This window comes from Rhinolophus sinicus, chromosome 4 (assembly GCF_057876585.1).
Source record: "Rhinolophus sinicus isolate RSI-liver-muscle chromosome 4, RSI-T2T, whole genome shotgun sequence".
Classification (NCBI taxonomy): Eukaryota; Metazoa; Chordata; class Mammalia; order Chiroptera; family Rhinolophidae; genus Rhinolophus; species Rhinolophus sinicus.
In genome coordinates, this window is record NC_142504.1 from 88,489,643 (window position 1) to 88,508,650 (window position 19,008).

The 19,008-nt window shown below is 39.0% G+C and overlaps 1 protein-coding gene across 23 annotated transcripts in view; it reads left to right on the top strand.

Annotated features, from left to right (window-relative positions):
• Positions 1-19,008, top strand: part of FHOD3 (formin homology 2 domain containing 3) — a 434,191-nt gene that overhangs the window by 236,256 nt on the left and 178,927 nt on the right. For all 23 annotated transcript variants that reach the window (XM_074340102.2, XM_074340103.2, XM_074340106.2 and 20 more), the window contains exon 6: positions 14,276-14,370. In XM_074340102.2, coding sequence (XP_074196203.2) covers positions 14,276-14,370 — 95 coding nt within the window. The remainder of the gene's footprint in view (positions 1-14,275; positions 14,371-19,008) is intronic.

Here is a 19,008-nt window from a genome sequence, read left to right on the forward strand (position 1 = left end):
GTGTGTCCTGGAGCATCCAGAGTGAGTGTGCCTCATCTTGGCTTGGTGATTAGCATAAAACAGAGGGATACACGTTGCTGAAATTCTTCATTGACTTAGAAACCCTTCCTGCTGCAGCTGCTGTCTATCACCTTGTATTTCAGGTGGGCTTTGCATCTAACCTACTAGAGCCCATTTTCCTGTAAGCTGACTTTGAAGCTAGAGCTCACCCCCAGAGATAGTTGCAGGGTCTTAGCAGGAGTATGTGGGTGTTGGTACATGGTATCCACTGATGGAAATCATGACAGATAGCTGTGTACATTATAAATGGTCTATTATTTCACTTGGTAAGGCATTATCAGTAGTTACTTGAGCTTGCAAGAGACAAATGTCTATTGTCATCTCTTACTTGATTCTCACCACAGCGCTGTAAGAAACACCACCATCTCTTTTTTCCAAAGGTCAAATCACTTATACAAAGTTGCTTGCTTGATAAGAGGCATGGCCACTTGGCCTCAAAGCAGGTTTCTTGGCTTCAGAGCCCATACTTGAGGTCACTCCCTTGGCCTACTTCTTGCTTCTTCCCTTCAAGGCTGCTGTGGATCCAGGGGTCCAGGCATTCTCCATTCCTGACAGCTGTGGGGTGCTGTCCATTTGGACAAGGCAGGTCCGGCCAAATGGACCTAGCAGGGTGCCTGGCTCTTAATAAATGCTTGTGACTGCTTAGGAAAAGCTAAGAGAGTTTGGGCCAAATGGAGGGTCACACCCCTCACAGATAGCTGCACAGTATCCTGGAAAGGCTAGATGGAGGCCTTTGACTGCAGCAAAGTCATACACTAGTCTCTAATTAAAACTTCTTTTCATAGGTTTCTCTTTCTTTTTTTTATTATGAAGAACAGCTGGTTTTTGTTTATTTATATTTGGTTTAAGGAAAACCTTTCAATGGTATGAAGCAATGCTGTCAACCTTTTTTTTCATTATCATCCCCCCTAGGTAGCCTTTTCATACGTATTTTTCCTTACCACCCCCTGAAATTTTAATGCTGTGGACATAATATATATCCGTCAGTTACTGTGTCCCTATAGAGGACTGAAAATCATTGTAATATCGAAGGTAATTTTGCCCACAAGAACCGATTTTCTTTGTTCTTGCCCCCATTGAGAATGCATGGTCTAAAGAACTTAGTTTCAGTGGCTGATGACATCTGAAATGCCCACGTGTTTATAGAACTGAGAAAAAAGTGCTCGTCATTGACAGCCCATGATGACTATTAGCATGACAGAACAATTCAGTTCTGATAAACATGTGATCACAGCTGCCAGGGAATAGCTGTTAAATAAGTGGGAGTCTAGTGCATTGGTCAAGGAGACAGGATGGATGGTGGTGAAGTCCATGGCCGCATAGCCCTATAGCCTTGGTCAATTCTGCAAAGGCTGGACTAGTCTTATACCTATTTTCACACAGGAAACAGAATTGAAACAGAATTGTTCGAGACCACGCCCAGGTCAGGAGGCTGGGGCACCTGACTCTGGAGATAGTCTTAGTTGCTTCGAAGATTTTCTGCTATGGATGTTAAGCCATTGGTTTTTAGCCATGTAGCATTTTGATACGATTTTGTTTTTACTTAATGTGGTAGAATATATATAACACAAAATTTGCCATTCTAACCATTTTTTAGTTGTACAATTTAGTGACATTAATTACCTTCACAATGTTATACTACTCTCACCACTATCTATTTCCGAAACTTTTTTTTATCACCACAAACAGAATCTCTGTACCCAATAAGCAGTAACTCCCCATTTCCTCCTCCACTAACCCCCTTTCTGTTTCTATGAACTTGCCTGTTCTAGATATTTCATGTAAGTGCAATCATCCAATAGTTGTCCTTTTGTGACTGGCTTATCCCACTTAGCATGATGCTTTTTCCAAGATTCATCCAGGTTGTGGCATGATTCTGATATGATTTTTAAATGTAGTTATATTAAATATATCCACACATATTAATGTAGCCATACATATGTCAGTTTGTTGGAATGCAGAAAATAGAGTGGACATGCACAATTAAGAGATTTGATTTTTATTTTTCTCTTTTTAAAGAAAGTTTCATTATTTTTCTTCATCTTCTTTCTTTGAACATCACCGACTTAGAACTGATAGGTAAGAATGAGTACGAATGAGTCACAATAGGAAGGTTTCCAATTCTTTGCCTCTTATGCACATGTTCGTTTTATTCTAGGTCATAAAAATAATATCATAAAGCACATTTGTCAAGCTTGTAATACTTTTAAAGAATTTAGGTTTAAGCCATAGGCAAATGGCTACTACACCAGATCCCTCCACATTGTAAAAAAGTCCTTGAAATCCCACTGTGGAGGTCCACAGCAAAGTAATAAAGTACTCTGAGAAGAAACTAAGGATTACTTTATTTAAAAACATTCTTTACTGCATTGCGTGCTGTTGTGATTTTAAAATAATATTTAAAAGTTGTAATTTTGAAACTGTCCACCAAACATGATGAGGCCTGGGAGTATTATCCAGTAATTTGGAGTTTGGGGGAGAAGCAAACTAAGCTGGGGGATCCAGCCTCACCTACATAGTTCTTTCCACAGTCTTCCACCCCACTTTGAGTTTGGTTTGGGTTAGTGAGCGAGGGCAGAGCCCTACCCCAGCAGAGCTCTTAGGTAATGGTTTGGTTTAGCCTGGACCAGTGGTTCACGTCCCTGGCTGTGCAGGACGATCACCTGTGGAACTTTGACAAACATGGATGCCAGGTCCACTCCCAGGACCAATTAAATCAGATGCTGAAGGGGCGGGGGGCTGAAGGGGCTGGTGAGGTGTGGTTAGAGGCTTCTCAGGCAGCAATTTTCCCCTGTACCCCTGCCCGAAAGCCCTGAGCAGGGTCAGTGCCTGGGGTGCTGGCTGCCAAGGTAATCGCAGGACACAGGTCCTTTTCATGCTGGAGAGACCAGCACTCCTCATGGGGACCAGCAGCAGGTTGCATCTAGATGCAGAGTCACCAATAGTGATCAAATTTATGTCAGTTTAGTAAGTTGGGTGTTCTTTTCTTTTTTAGGCAGTCAAATTGTAAAGGTGTTGAAATCCTAGAGAACAATACAGAATTAAATACTGGAATACACTGAGATTGCTTTAAATAATGCCCAAAAGTGTATTTCTGATTTTTATGGAATCACATCTGGGATGCCTGGAACTGCAGATATAAATGCCTATTAGAAGGGCTCTCCCTAGTGCCAGGCACTTCATATTGCATCTCCACGAATGGCTTTAAAGTAGTCATGTTACACAAATGTAGAATTTTAGAGCTGGCGGCTGCACTGTCCTGAAAACAGAAGTATGGGGAACCTTCAATGCACCTTTTCTCCTTCCCTACCCCGGAAGCTCATCTGTCTTCTCGCAGCTAATTGTTCCCCATCCTTTAAGTTATGACTGTATTGTCCTCTTCCGTGGTACCTTTTCTAATTATCTAGGCTCATACCAACCCCACCCTTCTATGAATCGGGGTGTTTATGAGCTCCAACCCACCCCGCTTGGGCTTAATTGCTCTCTCAAGCTTCATTCCTCTTGCCTCTGTCACCCCAAAATACAGGTGAGCCATTTGGAAGGGATGCCCCACGTGTATGCCTCTTGTGCATCCCTTCCCTAAGCCAGGGGAGGTGCTGCTTCTCCCAGGGTCTCTGTCAAGTGAGCCTTTGTCATTGGCTTGTGATGCCACCTCAGGTCCCTGTGGGAAGAGCAGGGTTAGACTGAGCCGGGAGACGAGCAGGATGGCTCCACTTCTGAGCTTGTGGAGTCTGTTTCTGGTTCATTTCATCTCTGGTTCTGAGGTGCCTTGGGAAGGCTGTGTGCTTCCACTGGTATTTCATTGGATGTAAGTCCTGAAAGACCATTATAAAACAGATCATTAAAATGACTATTTTTCTTTTCATAGAGAAATTAGGAGTCTGCCAGATTTTTTTTTAGAAGCTCAAAACCTGCTGATCTATTAAATCATTCTTCATTCCTTTGGTTTTACCTTATCTTAAAAAATAGGAGGGTAGGGGGTAATGTGGAATGGGAAAGACTGAGAGAGGTCGGGGAGCATGGGCGTAATTGAAGCCACAACACCCTCTGCAGTAATGAGGCTGGCTGTTCCTGTATTGGTGGCTGCTGAGGGACTACTTTTAACCTTTAGTATGGGAATCTGGGATTTAAACTTGGCTGCTGCTGAGAAGGTGAAGGAATACTCCAGAAATAAATCAGTCCCGTATGTGGCATTAGATGGGAGGAGAAGGTGCAGAGAGCTTGGCTGCTTAATGACCTGGTGGGAAGGTTGATCAGAAAGAACCAAATCAATGATCCTGCTTTAGGGGTCCTAGTAGAGGGCCCTCTGTTTGTGAGAGTTACTGAGTAAACTTGCACGTGGTAAGAGAGGCCCTTACGCCTGATTTCTTTCAAAATGTATCTAGGGGACCTTTTTTTTTTAATTTTTTTTTTTTTTAGGAAACAGGAATCTTGGGGTGGAGAGGGATTAGCAATTTTTCTAAGAATGCTTCTGAAAATTTGTATTGCAAATACTGCTGAATATCAGCAGGGGACTCAAAATTTTGACACCTTGTTGGAGCTCTTTGTGCTGATTAAATTCTTGTCTCTAGAATTGGCAGCTTCTTCTCCTTAATTTTCATGCAGTAATCAGTACTGAAAGAATATTTCTTTGACAGTTGCCCTTGGGGAAAACTGGGCCTGGGCTTGTTATTCAGGGCAGACAGTTAAGTGGGAGAGAGACTAATAATAATGCAGACTCCAAGGTCTCCACTTAGTTCCAAGAATGTCAACATTATCAACCTCTTTTCAATATTTACTGCAGGCTTTGGTGAAAATGGAAATTGGGAGCCAGCAAATCCATTTCAGAGTTAAGAAGAGTAAGTTTTAATGGTCTGATTAAAATAAGATGAAATCCCATCTTTAAGATAAATTAGCCTTTCTCAGAAGATAAGGTTTTAGTGGTAGTAATGGTTTTTCCTTCTCTGAAGATAATGTTGATTTAAGAACTCTCAGTGACTGTCAGAGTCCCCCACTGTGTTCTGGTGGAAGAAAGCAGGGTCAGTCTTGGGCTTACATAGACCTCCGGAAAGAATTGATCTGATCCAACAACATAGCAACATCCATCTTCACTCCCAATGCACACAAGTCACAGGTCTCCTTTCACCCTCCAAATAACCCCCTAATGACCACTGATCACTGTTCGTAGCAGAAAATTGCCTTTGTATTGAGGCAATTCTTTAATTTTTCATACAACCAGTCTATTTTTTCTGTACTTTTGGTTGAAATAAATAGGAATTATTTGCAGTCACATTTTCAAGTGGTAAAATATCTGATCTTATGAAATGGCTGTTGCATAGACTTTCCTTCCTTTTGTGAAAAGAAAAATCAAGTCAAGAGTGGGAAAGCACAATGAATAAGTCTAGAAATCTAAATGTACAGGCATGATGACTGTAGTTCATAATACAGTATTGAATTCCTGAAATATGCAAAGGGAGTACATTTCAGGTACTCTCATCACACAAAAAATGGTAACTATGAGGAAATGATATGTTAATTAGCTTGGCTATAGTAATTGTTGCCCTGTATATATGTATATCAAATCATGTTGTACCCCTTAAATATATATATATATTTTTTAAAATACATTTTTAAAAATTAAAAAAAAGAGAAAGAATGATAAAGTAAATGGTACACAATATAAACAGTTAATGAATCTGGTAAAATGTATACGGGTGAAAAAAGAGTCCCTGATACTATTCTAACAACTTCTTTGTAATTTTGAAATTACATCAAAATTAAAAGTTACCCTAAAATGCAAAAAAAAAAAAAAAAAGGTGGGAAGTTGCTATAAGAAGGCAAACTGAAATACTCAGCCTTCAGTGGGAGGGAACTTTTGTTTCATGGTGGAACCAGAGGGTCAAATATGCAAGTGGATACCTAGTTTACAAACCATGGCCTTCTCTAGTACATTAAAAAGGCTGGTTTATATGTAGTAAAATGTGATATACCCATAGTTATAACAGTGCTTTTTAAAAATAAAACAACCAACATTAAAAATTCTTAGGCCTAAACTGTGTAAGTCCCTTGAGAATGTAATGTAGCTTTTGAATGTCTGAGCCCATTTACAGAATACATGTGACCTGTAATTTCACTGTAATATTGAGTGAGAAGAATGGATAAGGGGTTTATTAAAAGACCACACAGGGCAGCAGGGTTTAAGAGCTCTTTGTTTAGAAAGTGAGATGACTCTGCCAGGAAGGAATTACCTTTCAGCTTCTTCCATGGCATTTTTGGCATCTTTGGCCAAAGTAAAGGACATGAACAAGCAAGCAAATAGTGATTTGGGATTGTTTTAGTGTATGTTTCTGATGTGTAAGAAATTCTTTTTAAAAAAATTATGTCTATGTTTATGGTTTGTAGAATGAATATATATTTTATATATATAAGGACTTCTCTTAAATACAAAGTACGGGTAGCTAACTGACAATTGATAGCCTTAGAATTGAAACCCTTAGGTTTCAGAGCCACAGGAACCCAGATGGTGTGGGCAAGAAACTGAAACACAGGTTGCCTGGGGATATGAGGAACCCTGGGCCTCATACTGAGGCAGGAGGGAGACAGAAGATTTTCCAGGTTTAGCTGACATTTTTAAAGCATTGGAAAATTCAGTGGTAATAATATCTATCATGGATTAGAAAAAGAGTGGGAGTCAAGATAGGGAGATCAGCTGGGATCAGCAGTTACTAAAATCCAGGAGAGACAATGGAAGCTGGACCTGAGGCAATGATGGTGGCAGAGCAGAATAAACAATGGGCCAGCTCTCTCCTTGAAGAATTAAGAAGGGGAGCCCCAGGGAATCTAAAAGTATCAGGGAGATAATGGAGGAGTCATTCAGGAAGGTGACCTGCAGAGTGTTTTGGGAAGCCTTGGGCTCACCGCAAACTGTACATGCATGAATCCGACCCTAAACAGCATAGCAAAGATTTTGAGAACCAAATAACAAGGTAGATCACTGCCCAGGTCCCAGACCAGCCACTGGATACACAGACAGGACCGATCCAAACGGCACAGCAAGAGCTTTGAAGATGGAACTGGCATTGGAACCATAGCCCACAAAAGGCAGGTCATAGCATGTGGCTTGAAATGAATCAGGTTAATTGCCTGCTTAAACAAAAATGTGAATATTTTCTATAATATTTAAATAAAATCCAGAGTCTTATAATTTTCAAACTGTCCAGGATATAAGCTAAAATTACTTGCCATACACTAAACTAGGAAAATTTGAACTTTCATGGGAAAAAAGACAAATCAACACACCCCAGTGCCACCATGACAAAGATATTGGATTTTTCAAATACTTTAAAGCAGCTAATATAAAACAACTGCCTCAGGAAGTAAAGGAAGATGAAAGTCTCAGCAAAGAAAGATACAGAAGATATAAAGAAGAACCAAATGGAAAATTTAGAACTGAAAAATGTAATAACCAAAACAAAAAGCTCACTAAATGGGAGCAGTAACAAATTGGAAAGGACAGTCCTAAATTCAGATGCACCAGTAATTATATTAAATGTAACTGGTCTAATCACAACAATTAAAGAGCAGAGATAATCAGAATTAATAAACAAAACAAGACCCAACTAAATGCTGCCTACAGGCAACCCACTTAATGCTATAGATAGTTTAAAAGCAAAAAGATACAGAAATAAATAACCATGCAAACACTAATCAAAGGAAGGCTATATTATCAACATTAGAGAAAGTAGACTTTAGAAAAAAATAGCAAGGGATAAAGCGGGCATTGTAATGCAATTATGTTTTCTGATCATAATGGAATTAAACTAGAAGGGGAACAAGAATATCTCCAAATACTTGGAAATTGAACAACACGCTTCTAAATAATCCATATGTTGAAGAGAAATTCTCAGTGGAAATTGGAAAATATTTTGAATTAAAATGAAAATACAAAATATCAAAATTTGCAGGATGAAGTTGAAAGAATACCTAGAGGGGAATTTATAGCATTACATGCTTATATTGGAAAAAATAATATAAGTACCACCTTAAGAAACAAGAATAAAAAAAGAAAAATAAACCCAACAATTAGAAAGAAGGAAATAATAAACGGTAGAAATTAATGAAATTGAAAACAGAAAAACGGGACAATCAGTGGAATAAAAGTAAAAATAAATTAAAAATAACAAGCAATAATAACAAAGAAAAAAAAGGACACTCATTGCTAACATCTGGAATGAAGAGGGGATATCATGACAGACCCCAAAGACATTCAATGAGTGATCAGAGAATACTATGAACAGTTCTAAGCACATAAAATTGATACCTTAAATGAAATGGACCAATTCCTTAAAAACCACAAGCTACCAAAATGAAATAGATAACATAACTAACCCTATTACTATAACTGTTATTAACTATGACTATTAAAGAAATTTAATTTGCAGTTAAAAACTTTCTGAAAAAGGAGTCTCAAGGCCCAGATAGTTTCCTGGAGAATTCTACCAAAGATTTGAAGACAAAATAAAGCCAATTTTATATCATCTCTTCCAGAAAATAGACGAGGATGGAATACTTCCCAACTCATTTTATAAGGCCCGCATTACTATGGTATGAAATGAGACAAAGACAGGATACTACAGACCAATCTCTCTCATGAACTAAGATGCAAAAATCCTCGGCTTAATGATACTACAGACCAATCTCTCTCATGAACTAAGATGCAAAAATCCTCGGCTTAATGATACTACAGACCAATCTCTCTCATGAACTAAGATGCAAAAATCCTCGGCTTAATATAAGCAAGTCCAGCAATACCTGAAAAGAATGATCAAGAGGGAATACAAAGCTGGTTCAATATTTGAAATTCATTCTGTGTAATCCACTCCATTAACAATGTGAAGAGAAAACATAATGTCAGTTGAAGTAGAAAAAGTATTTGACAAAATTCAGCATCCATTTAGGATAAGAGAAAAACTTAGTAAACTAGAAATTGGGGGTAACTTTCTTTCCTTGATAAAGGACAATGTACAAAAAAACTATAGCTAACATCATAATTGGTGGTGAAAAACTAAATGCTTTTCCACTAATATTGAGAACATGGCAAGTGTGTCCACTCTTACCAGTCAAATTGAACATTATACCGAAAGTCTTAACTAGTGCAGTAAGACAAGGGGGAAAAGGCGGTGGGGTGGATATACACTGGGAAAGAAGAAATAAAATTTTTCTTCATCACAGATAGCGTTATTGTCTATGTAGAAAATATCAAGAAACCTACAAAAACAAAACCTAAAAAACTGCTAGAATTAACATATTTAACAAAGTTACAAGATACAAAACCAACACAAAAAAATCAATTTTATTTCTAAAATAAACAGTTGGGAATGGAAAAGTTTTAAAAATATTATTTCTAATAGCGTGCAAAAAACATGAAATACTTATAAATTTAGCAAAAAAAACATATACAAGGGCTGTAGTTAAAAACAACAAAACACTGATGAAACAATCAGAGAAGATCTAAATTAACAGACATAATGGGTTCATGGATTAGAAGATTCAACATAGAAAGATTCAATAGAGAAATTCTCAGTGGAAATTGGAAAATATTTTGAATTAAAATGAAAATACAAAATATCAAAATTTGCAGGATGAAGTTGAAATAATACCTAGAGGGGCATTTATAGTATTACATGCTTATGTTAGAAAAAAATAATATGAACACCACCTTAAGAAACAAGAATAAAAAAAGAAAAATAAACCCAACAATTAGAGGGCAATAATAAAGAGTAGAAATTAATGAATTTGAAAACGGAAAAACAGGGGACAATCAATGGAACAAAAGTAAAAATAAAGATGTCAATTCTCCCAAAATTTATCTATAGATTTAATGCATTTCCCGTAATACTTCCAGAAAGATGTGTTTTATAGATTTAGGCAAGCTGCTTCCAAAATTTATATGAAAAGGCCAAAAGACAAGAATAGCCAAAGCAATTTTGAAAAGGAAGAATGGCATTTTAGCAACCATACGACCTGATTTTAAGAAGCTATGGTAATCAAGATAGTGTGGGATTGGCAAAGGGATAAACAGATGAGTGGAACAGAATAGAGTCTAGAAATAGATCCACACAAATATAGCCAATTGATTTTTGGCAAATTTGCAAAAGCAATTAAAGGATAGTCTCTTCAACAATGGTGTTAGATCAATTGGACAACTACATGAAAAGAAAATGAACCTCAATCACTTTATACAGAAAATTATCTCAAAATGGGTCATATATCTAAATATAAAAAGTAAAACTATAACATTTTTAGAGGAAACAGAAGAAAATCTTTGTGACTTTGGGTTAGGCAGAGGGATCACCCCCCACTTTGCGTCTTTGAGATTCTTTCCACATGTGCTTCTGTTCAGTAGATAATTGATGTTTCACTTCTGTGAGGTAGTTCACATGACTAACATGTATGAGAACTTAACGCTGAGTCACGCATTGTTCTAATTTAATCCCTACAACAGCCCTGAGACATAGGTAGTACAGTGTAACTATCTCATTTTTGAGATGAGGGAAGTGAAGCACAGAAAAATGATGAAAGATGCCTAGAGTCAGAGTCAATTCCATGAGCTGCAGAACAACAAATGCGTTGGGCAGCCTCTTGTTAGACCTGTGCTGTTTGTTACCCACCACTCTGTTCTGACATTCTCATCATTCTTCTTGAAAACGCAAATCACTAATTTTCGCGGCTCCTGTGACCCAGGCTGTCATCTACTTTTCTTTCTGGTTTGGTTTTATTCACAGACCCGCGTTTAGGGTGGTGGTTTTTTGCTGTTGAATCACAGCGCAGTGTTAAACTTCTTGAATCTATTTAACGCCATCTTGTGTCTGCAGTGGGTTTTACAGAAAGCAGTGCTTTAGCATTAGGGTTAGGGTTAGGGGACAGAAGATACAGTAGGAAATCTTTTGATGGCCAAAATATTGTGACAAATCAGTGTGATCAGAATCTTGAATACTGCTAGACATGACTTTTCTTGTGATTTCCCTCCTCCAAGGTAATCAGTTGATTGAATCTTGTTGGGAAACAGATCCCAGAAAGAAAACAGAAATTCAAGATGTCTTTGAAATCTCACTTTGCCTTCTCCTTTGTAACAATGTCCTGGCTGCCTGGACTTTCTGCAGTCCCAGAGGCCCTGAGCAGTTAAGGTGTAAACTTTCATTCCTTGCTTTTCAGCTCTGAGGGTTGGGTTCTCCCAAGGGATGCTTCTCCCAAAGGTTGAAGAGCTTAGATTGTCTCTCATTTGTGCCTTTAGGCTGATTTACAGGATGCTAAAATCTGCCTCCAGTTTGCTTCTGTATCAGTGGAATTCAAATGGGAAAAAGACTGTGGTGCAAGCTCCCCCTTCCCTAAAGATTTGCCAGTTTGTTTTGGGAGGGAGAGTAGGAAAAAAAAGGGGAGGAGGGAAAAATTGGGCAGAATGCGCTGAATTCTCAGACTCCTTCCCTGAAAAGGGGGCTGTATCTTTCTGAAAAATGGAGAGGTGTGCTGAGAGGGATAGACTAGTAAAAACTTGTAAAAACCAAGAAAAGCACCCAACACATTACATTATACGGGCTTATTTTGTTCCTTTTTTGTATATTTGTTTACTTTTTTATTACAGAAGTAATAATAAATACTCATAATGGCAAAGTGGGAAAACAGGAAAAAAACACATCCAAAGAACACACACCCAATCATAATGCTGAGTATACCAGGGGATTTCCTTTCCTGCTATGCATGAAGATTTTAATGTTTTATTGAATTATGTGATGTTTATAATTTTCAACTTCTTAATTATTGTATCAGGAGCATTTTACAGGTTAGGACATAGATTTGGTAAATTACTTTGTATGCCGAGTTCTCGAATTATGGTAGATATTTAAGTTTTAGTTGATATTTTGATATTATAGATGACACTTCGGTGAGTATCTTTGCTTTATCCTTTTTGTTTTTTTCTTTAATGTGGGGTTGTTTCCTTAAGGTAGATTCCCGACATCACAATGACTCGGCAGAGCCTAGAGAGGACTTGGAGGTTCTGAGAACAGACATGGAGGAGCCCATTTGTCCTGGCGGGAGGTGGGCTCCACCCCTTGGTAGTGATGGAGTTTGGGGCACATTCCCCACTTTTCAGAGCCTCAGTTTGTTCCTCTGTCATGTGGGGGTAATAGAACCCACTGCGCAGTATGGCTGTTGTATTACTGGCACTTATGAAGTCCCCCCCACCGAGCTTGGCACACAGTAGGCACTAACTATATATTAACTATTTTAAAAACAATTACAGCACTAAATAGCCTTATTACAGGATTTGTACCAATTTGTCCTGCCTCTGGTAATGTATGAAGTTACTTGTTTAACCTTTCTAGCAATTGATAACCAAATTATTTCTTTTTAAAATACCTTTGATAATTTAAGTGAAAGTGCTGCCTCAATATTGTTTTAATTTATATATTTTTTAATTATAGTGAGAATGAACAACTTTGTGTGTTTTTGTAAGCCAGATTGTTGTCTCGCTTATGAACTGCTTTTGACTTTTTCTATTGGCATTTAGTATTTTCTTATCAATTTGTATGAATTGTTTATGCAATACATCACTTAAACCTTTATCATATTTGCTGTCATACATCCTTTTATCTAGTATTATCTTCTTATATCGAACTTTGATTTTCTTTGTATGTCACATACATATTTTTCATTTAGATGAGAAAAGTGGTTGTAATCATGATCTCTTCATTATAAATTCTATAAATGAATATTTTATGGGGTCTATAATATTTCTTGCAAATAATGACAGTATTATATATTCATTTCCAGCCATCCTACCTCTCATTGTTTTTCATGTCTTATTAAATTTGCCTGAAAGTCTAGAGCAGTATTAAATAATCATGGGATAAGTGGGTATCATTTAAAAATGATTCCTGATTTTAACAGGAATAGCTCCAGTGTTTCACCGTTAAATGGAATATGAATCTGTTAATTCTAAAAATATTGTTTATTTTGTCAAGACTATGTTCAATTAATTTTTAAAATTTTGAGTTCTTACATATTTAGGAGGATAATTTTTCTCAGAATTATTCTGTGGTTTTTTTAAATTTGGTCTTTTGTTGGATAGGATAATAAAGGTTTCCTACCATCACACATATATTTGTAAGAGTGGAATTAGTGTATACCCACTATTTTGTGTTTTGCTCTTTTCAATCAACACTATTTTATATAGACTGTTTCCTGTAACCTACCTATAAACTTGTGTGTGTGGGTAATGCATAAAGAAAAAATGTTAGAAAAATACACCAATATATTAAGAATGATTATCTTAAATTATTTTCACTTTACTCCTGTGTATTTTCCAGTTTTCTAAAATTAGTGTCCTATTGTTACCAGAAAAAAAATGTGTTGCCTAAAAATGTCAATGTCATGCCAATTAATTATGGGTGAAATAAGATTTAGGAGGTCTACTTAGAGTATGTAATTTCTGTTCATTATCTAGAGTGCAAATTATTTTGATACTAAGGGAGCTGAAAAAATAGAGTTAATTTTTTTTAAAGGTAATAACATGGCTTGTATTTTCTTTTTGAATAATGACAATATATGGTGACTATATTTTACTTAACTGAAAATTTAGGACTTTGTATCTGACAAATGATATTTTTAATGGTTTTTGACATTTTTAAAATCTGAAAATCTTTAAAAGGACTTACAAGTAACGTTTAAATATATATATATCCCTTATCTCAAGGATTCAAATGGTATTAGCTCAGGATGGTTTCATAGCATCTGGGACCTGCCCGACCACACACAGGGGCACTAGATTGGTTGCTTTTGGAAACTTCATCTGTCCTTTTGGCACTAGCAGGAGGCCACAATCCAGACACCATCTTGTGGATATCTTTGCTCAGTCTGTGTCTGCACACAGATATAGAAACATAAAAACATGTATTTATACATCAAGGCACAGAGAAACAACAATCACTGATTTGGTGCCTTAATTGCATCTTCCAGATGCCCGGAATAGCCCTTGTTTCTTCTGCTGTGGTCCACACTTTTTCTCTGAAATAAGATTTTGATAATTTCAGAGCCCAGGAATTCTCTTCAGATTTGGTTCTTAACATATTGTGTACTTAAAATAAGAAAATCTCAACTAGCTTTATGATGATTGAAAATTATATTTACATGTAAAACCATAATATCTCCTTGCTTCTTTTTCTCTTCTTTTCTATAGCTTTGGGCCAGATAATGTTGTATGTGGATGGGATGAATGGAGTAATAAACCACAATGAAACCATTCAGTGGCTGTACACTCTCATTGGGTCAAAGGTAAGTGAAGTTTCTGGTTGAACATTTTATTCAGTGTGCACATCACACAGCTTTCTTTCTGCTACCCTCTCTGAGATGATTTTGCAGAAAGAAATCCTATTCAGTTTGGTTCCAGCCCTGTCACAGGACAAATGAGGGCTCCTATTTTATAGATTTTAGAATACACTCAAATTGTGAAGAGTTTATGGTTCTTGAATGCATTTTATGTTTTCTTCTTTCACATTTTATTCAAATGCTTTCAGCACCTCTGGTTCTCCATGTTTAATTTAAAAATTATACCATAAATATAGTATCAATCTTACCTGCTATATTTCATGTTCATATATGTTCAGTTACTTAAGTACATATTTATATGTTGTGGCTATGTATATGTATATTCCTATATAGAGATGAAAGAGTTTGAGACTGCCTTTCAACTCTACCATCCATTATAAAAGTAACCAACATGTATTAAAGGTGTACCAGGCAACAGGCACCATTAGTAGATTGCCTTACAGGCAACTCTTTTAATCCACTTGAGACCACTCTGAGGTAAATAATGTTATTTCCATTTGTAGTTGGGGAAATAATGCTTAGTTACGAGAATTTCCTCCATGGATATTAGCATGTCAGCCATGCCTTGGCTATGAGGTCCTCACTGTGGAAGCGCTGTGCCAAGGAGGCAGGTCCATCCCATCATTTGAGGTGAAATGAAAGCTGGGTGAGGCTCTTACATCATCCTCTCTGGGTTCTCAGGTGGGGCCTTGAGGGACCTAGTTGGGGGAGGAATTTGGAAGAAGTAGGAAGAAGGGATCCTGTCCTGAGCAGGTGCAAATGAACCAAAGCAAGAGTGTGGTCAGCTTTTGGGGTGAGGGTGGGGTGTAACATCATGGAGGAGATCAAAGTGACTGTAGTGGGCAACAGGGTCAGACAGATGGGGGTTTAGAGGGCCTGGGTGGGGGATTTGAACCTGACTTAAGCAGGTCACGGAATCAACAAGCTCTCCAGGGGGTTCCCCACAGAGCATGTGGTCAGCCCCCACTATTCCTTATCCCTGAATTCACTGCACCCCACTTTGGCAGGCCTGTCAATGCTGCCATGCACCAGTGCTGTGCTCTCAGTGGTGAGTCACATCTTTTGGCCTTGCCTCGCATTTTCTGCTTCCCAAGAACTCTGCTGTACTGCAGGAGTGCTCAGCCCTGATTTGACGTTGTGTCAAGAGCAGATCTACTTCGAGGTTGTACCTTTCAGACTTCTAGAGTCCTGGTGAATGTGCCCTTGTGTGAGTGGGAGGACCTTTTCTCTTTGAATGGCCCTGGTATGCAGTACCCTTTGGGTCCCAGGTAGGTCCTTTGTTGACCCTTATATCTATCTTCCTCTCAATTTTCTTTTTTCCTAGTATTATTGATGACAGAACTTTTCCCTGTTTCGTAATAGAAACAGCCATGGTTTCTCTCAGGAGACAGAAAAACTCTTCTCTTATTTTTCATTTGGCTTTGTTTTTTATGGAAAATGGAAACACTCTATTTACAGACTGCTGTAGGTGACCTTAGAAGCTGAGTGGAATGTTGGGCCCACTAAGTTGATCTAGCCAAGCTGAGGGAAGATTTATATCTCATATCCTGTTGCAGTGTTTTATGTCTTTTCCTTCCTTCTGCTGGGAGCCCTCCCCAACCTTCATGTTCATTTGGAGTTGCTCCCTCCCAAGGCTCTGTGGATGGTCTCGGGGACCCCAAAAGCTAGGGAGATAGGAGGAGATTTTGCAATAAAAACGGACTTTTGGTGTATGTCACGGCTGAATAAGTAAGTCTTTCTAGCTTCATTATGGTCATGATAAAACACCAACAGCCAGCCTTATTTCTAAAAGGAAATAAGACCTCACATGCGTACAGTATGAAAAGTGACAGTCTTTCAGCTCATCACAAGCGAGGGCAAGTTCTAGGTGGTGGGATGGGAGGGAGAGGAGAAGACACAGAGAGGAAAGACACAAAGAAGAGGAGAGGGAGATGGGAAGAGAGAAGAAGAAAGACCACAGGGGAGGAAAAGAAAAGGGGGAGATGAGCAAAAGGAAACAGGCCTCACCGAGATGCAGCTGTCTGCCCAGTACATGGGAGGGAGACTCAGAGCCATTGGTGTTGCGCCAGCATCCTGTAGATTTTTCTTTGGAGTCAGTCTGTAAGGAAAACAACCAACCAAAAAGGAACACACAGGAAAATCCTTATTGCATTTCTAAATATCATGGAGAAATCACCAAATTAAGAGCCCTCAAGAATGAGTGTGTAGGATTCTGCTTCCCCGGCCTCTTTTTTACCTATGTGGCACATGCGGTGTTCGGCAACCTGGGCAACTAACTGTTCTCCAGGTCTCTGTCTGAGGTGGGCGGTGTGCTTCCTCACCAGCCACTAGGGGATCAGTGCTGGTTTGTTTATTTTCCATCTTTCATTTTCCCAAAGGACAGTCCATAGTAGTCTTTGGCTCCTACGTATGTTCAATCCTGGGCTGGTCAGTAGAGAACAAGAAAATAGAGACAAGGGTCAGCCTAAGCCTCGGAGTTGATAGTATTGTTGAAAAGCAGACAGTGGGTGATGTCCACATCTGATGTGGTGATGTCAGAGGAAAGCCTCCCAGGGCCTCGCTGGGCATGCTCAGTTCCAGGCTAATGGCCAAAAGTCAACAACAGCAGCAGACACCAAGTTTGTTTTCAGTGTAGTTCAAATGAGATCACCTCTTATTTACAAAACGAATAAGGTGTCCTCTGACAATCCCCCACACCCCATTTCTGGATAGTCAGGAATCTGCAAGAAGAATGGATGCACCAAACTGAAACTCTTAGGTTTCGAGAAGGAAGCTTCAGTTCCTTCCTTAAACATGCAAATTGGGTAACATGGCCACAAGAAGCTTTCCTAGTTCAAATGAAAGTAAGAAGTCAGGAAAGCCAGGGGTCCTAGGGCTTTCTTTTGACTAATAAGAGTCAGATTTCTCAGAACCCAAAAGGTTTACCTTGAGACCCAGTGGCTTTTGCCTGAAACGGGCACAGAGTGATAATGAAATCCTGGGTTAGAGAAACCTCGTCATTCTGTCTTCATAATTCTTCATTTTTCCTTCCATGAAAGGCAACAAGATGTGATTTTGCAGCCTGCCAGAAGGTCATTATGCAATGCATATTTGCAGATATTTGAGACTCAGAGCCAGAGGAGAAAATGATTTTGCAGCCAAATAATTACTTTTTAAAAGAAAGAAAAAAGTGTTTTCAATAAAGTGTTTTATTCTATTTACAAAAGTCCATCTTTAAACTCCCAAATCAGAGGTAAGAAGCAGAAGTCCATCACGTGACTTCTCACAGGGTATGGAATTTTTTTTTCTTCATACATCTGGAAGTCTAATTAATTGGGGTAAGATGATTCAGCTTATATAGCATAGCCTTTTGTCACCCTAATAGTGTGCTTGTCTCTCTGCATCTGTATGAATCCTTCTCTGGCCCATGGGGGAGGTCTCAGGGACCTCCCAACTCCTGTGGGTTCCCCAGGGATGCCTCCTGATGCACTCATGGAATCGGTCCTCTCTGTGTTGCTGTCCACCCTGGCTCGTCCTGGTCTCTCTAGTTTTCTGTCAGCCCCATTGAATCTAATTCTTCCAGCTGCGCCCGAGGTTGCTGACCACAGATCTCTATACATCCTTTGTACTTCTATGAGATTCAGCGTGCTTCTCTACTCCCCCTTAGCCCAGCTACCAAACCTGAGCTGAGGGAAGCCCTGGCCACAGCCCCCCTTTCGCACACACACGGTATCTCGCACACATTAGAGAGTCTCTCTCTCTCCCTCTCTCTTTCTCACACACACACTAACACACACACACACACACACACACACACACACACACACACGAGGGAGAGGAATTGATAGGAACGGGAAGGAAGTTGGGGGGCTAGTGCAGTATTAAAGCTGTGAGGTGATGAGGCCTATTGCCATGGAACCAGAGAATGATGGAAATACAGAGACATTTTGAGGAATTGCTTCCTAGGATTGTGTTTCTGGATGTGGAAAAATAAAAAAACAATAAACAAAAACCAGGAGTCAAAGATGGGGTCACAGTTTTGAATCTGGGCAGCTAGGAATATAGCAGTGCTTCTGGCAGGAGGAGAGGAGCTGGCAATTGGGGTCCGTTGGCAGGAAAGCTTTGATATGGTGGTTTTGAGATGAAGACTGTCCCCAAGCAGAGCGAAGCAGGTGTCTTCAAGGTGCCAGGTGCTCCAGGAAGTGCTGGTTGGTGAAGGAGGAGAGGAGATTGGTGAGCCCTTTGGTCTCAGAGTCATTGGCATGTCACCACTGTGTGAGCTGCTAAATGACCCACATGTGGATGAGATCTGAAATGCTTTTTGAGTTACGTAACATAAAATCACAGAATCGTAGTCTTGAAGAGGTGGCATAGTCTTGTTAAAGATGTTCCTGACCTTCACCAGCCACATTCCTGATACTTCCAACAGCCATTGTTGGACACCCGAACTGGTGGAAAGCTTTCCTTATCGGGACCCACATTTACCTCTCGGTCGTTAATCTGACGCTCTGCCCTGCTTTCTGGAGCAGCATACACTCACTTCCCCATGGAAGCTCACCAAGTTTTTAAAGGCAAGTGATGTCATCCTGTCCAAGCTATATGTGA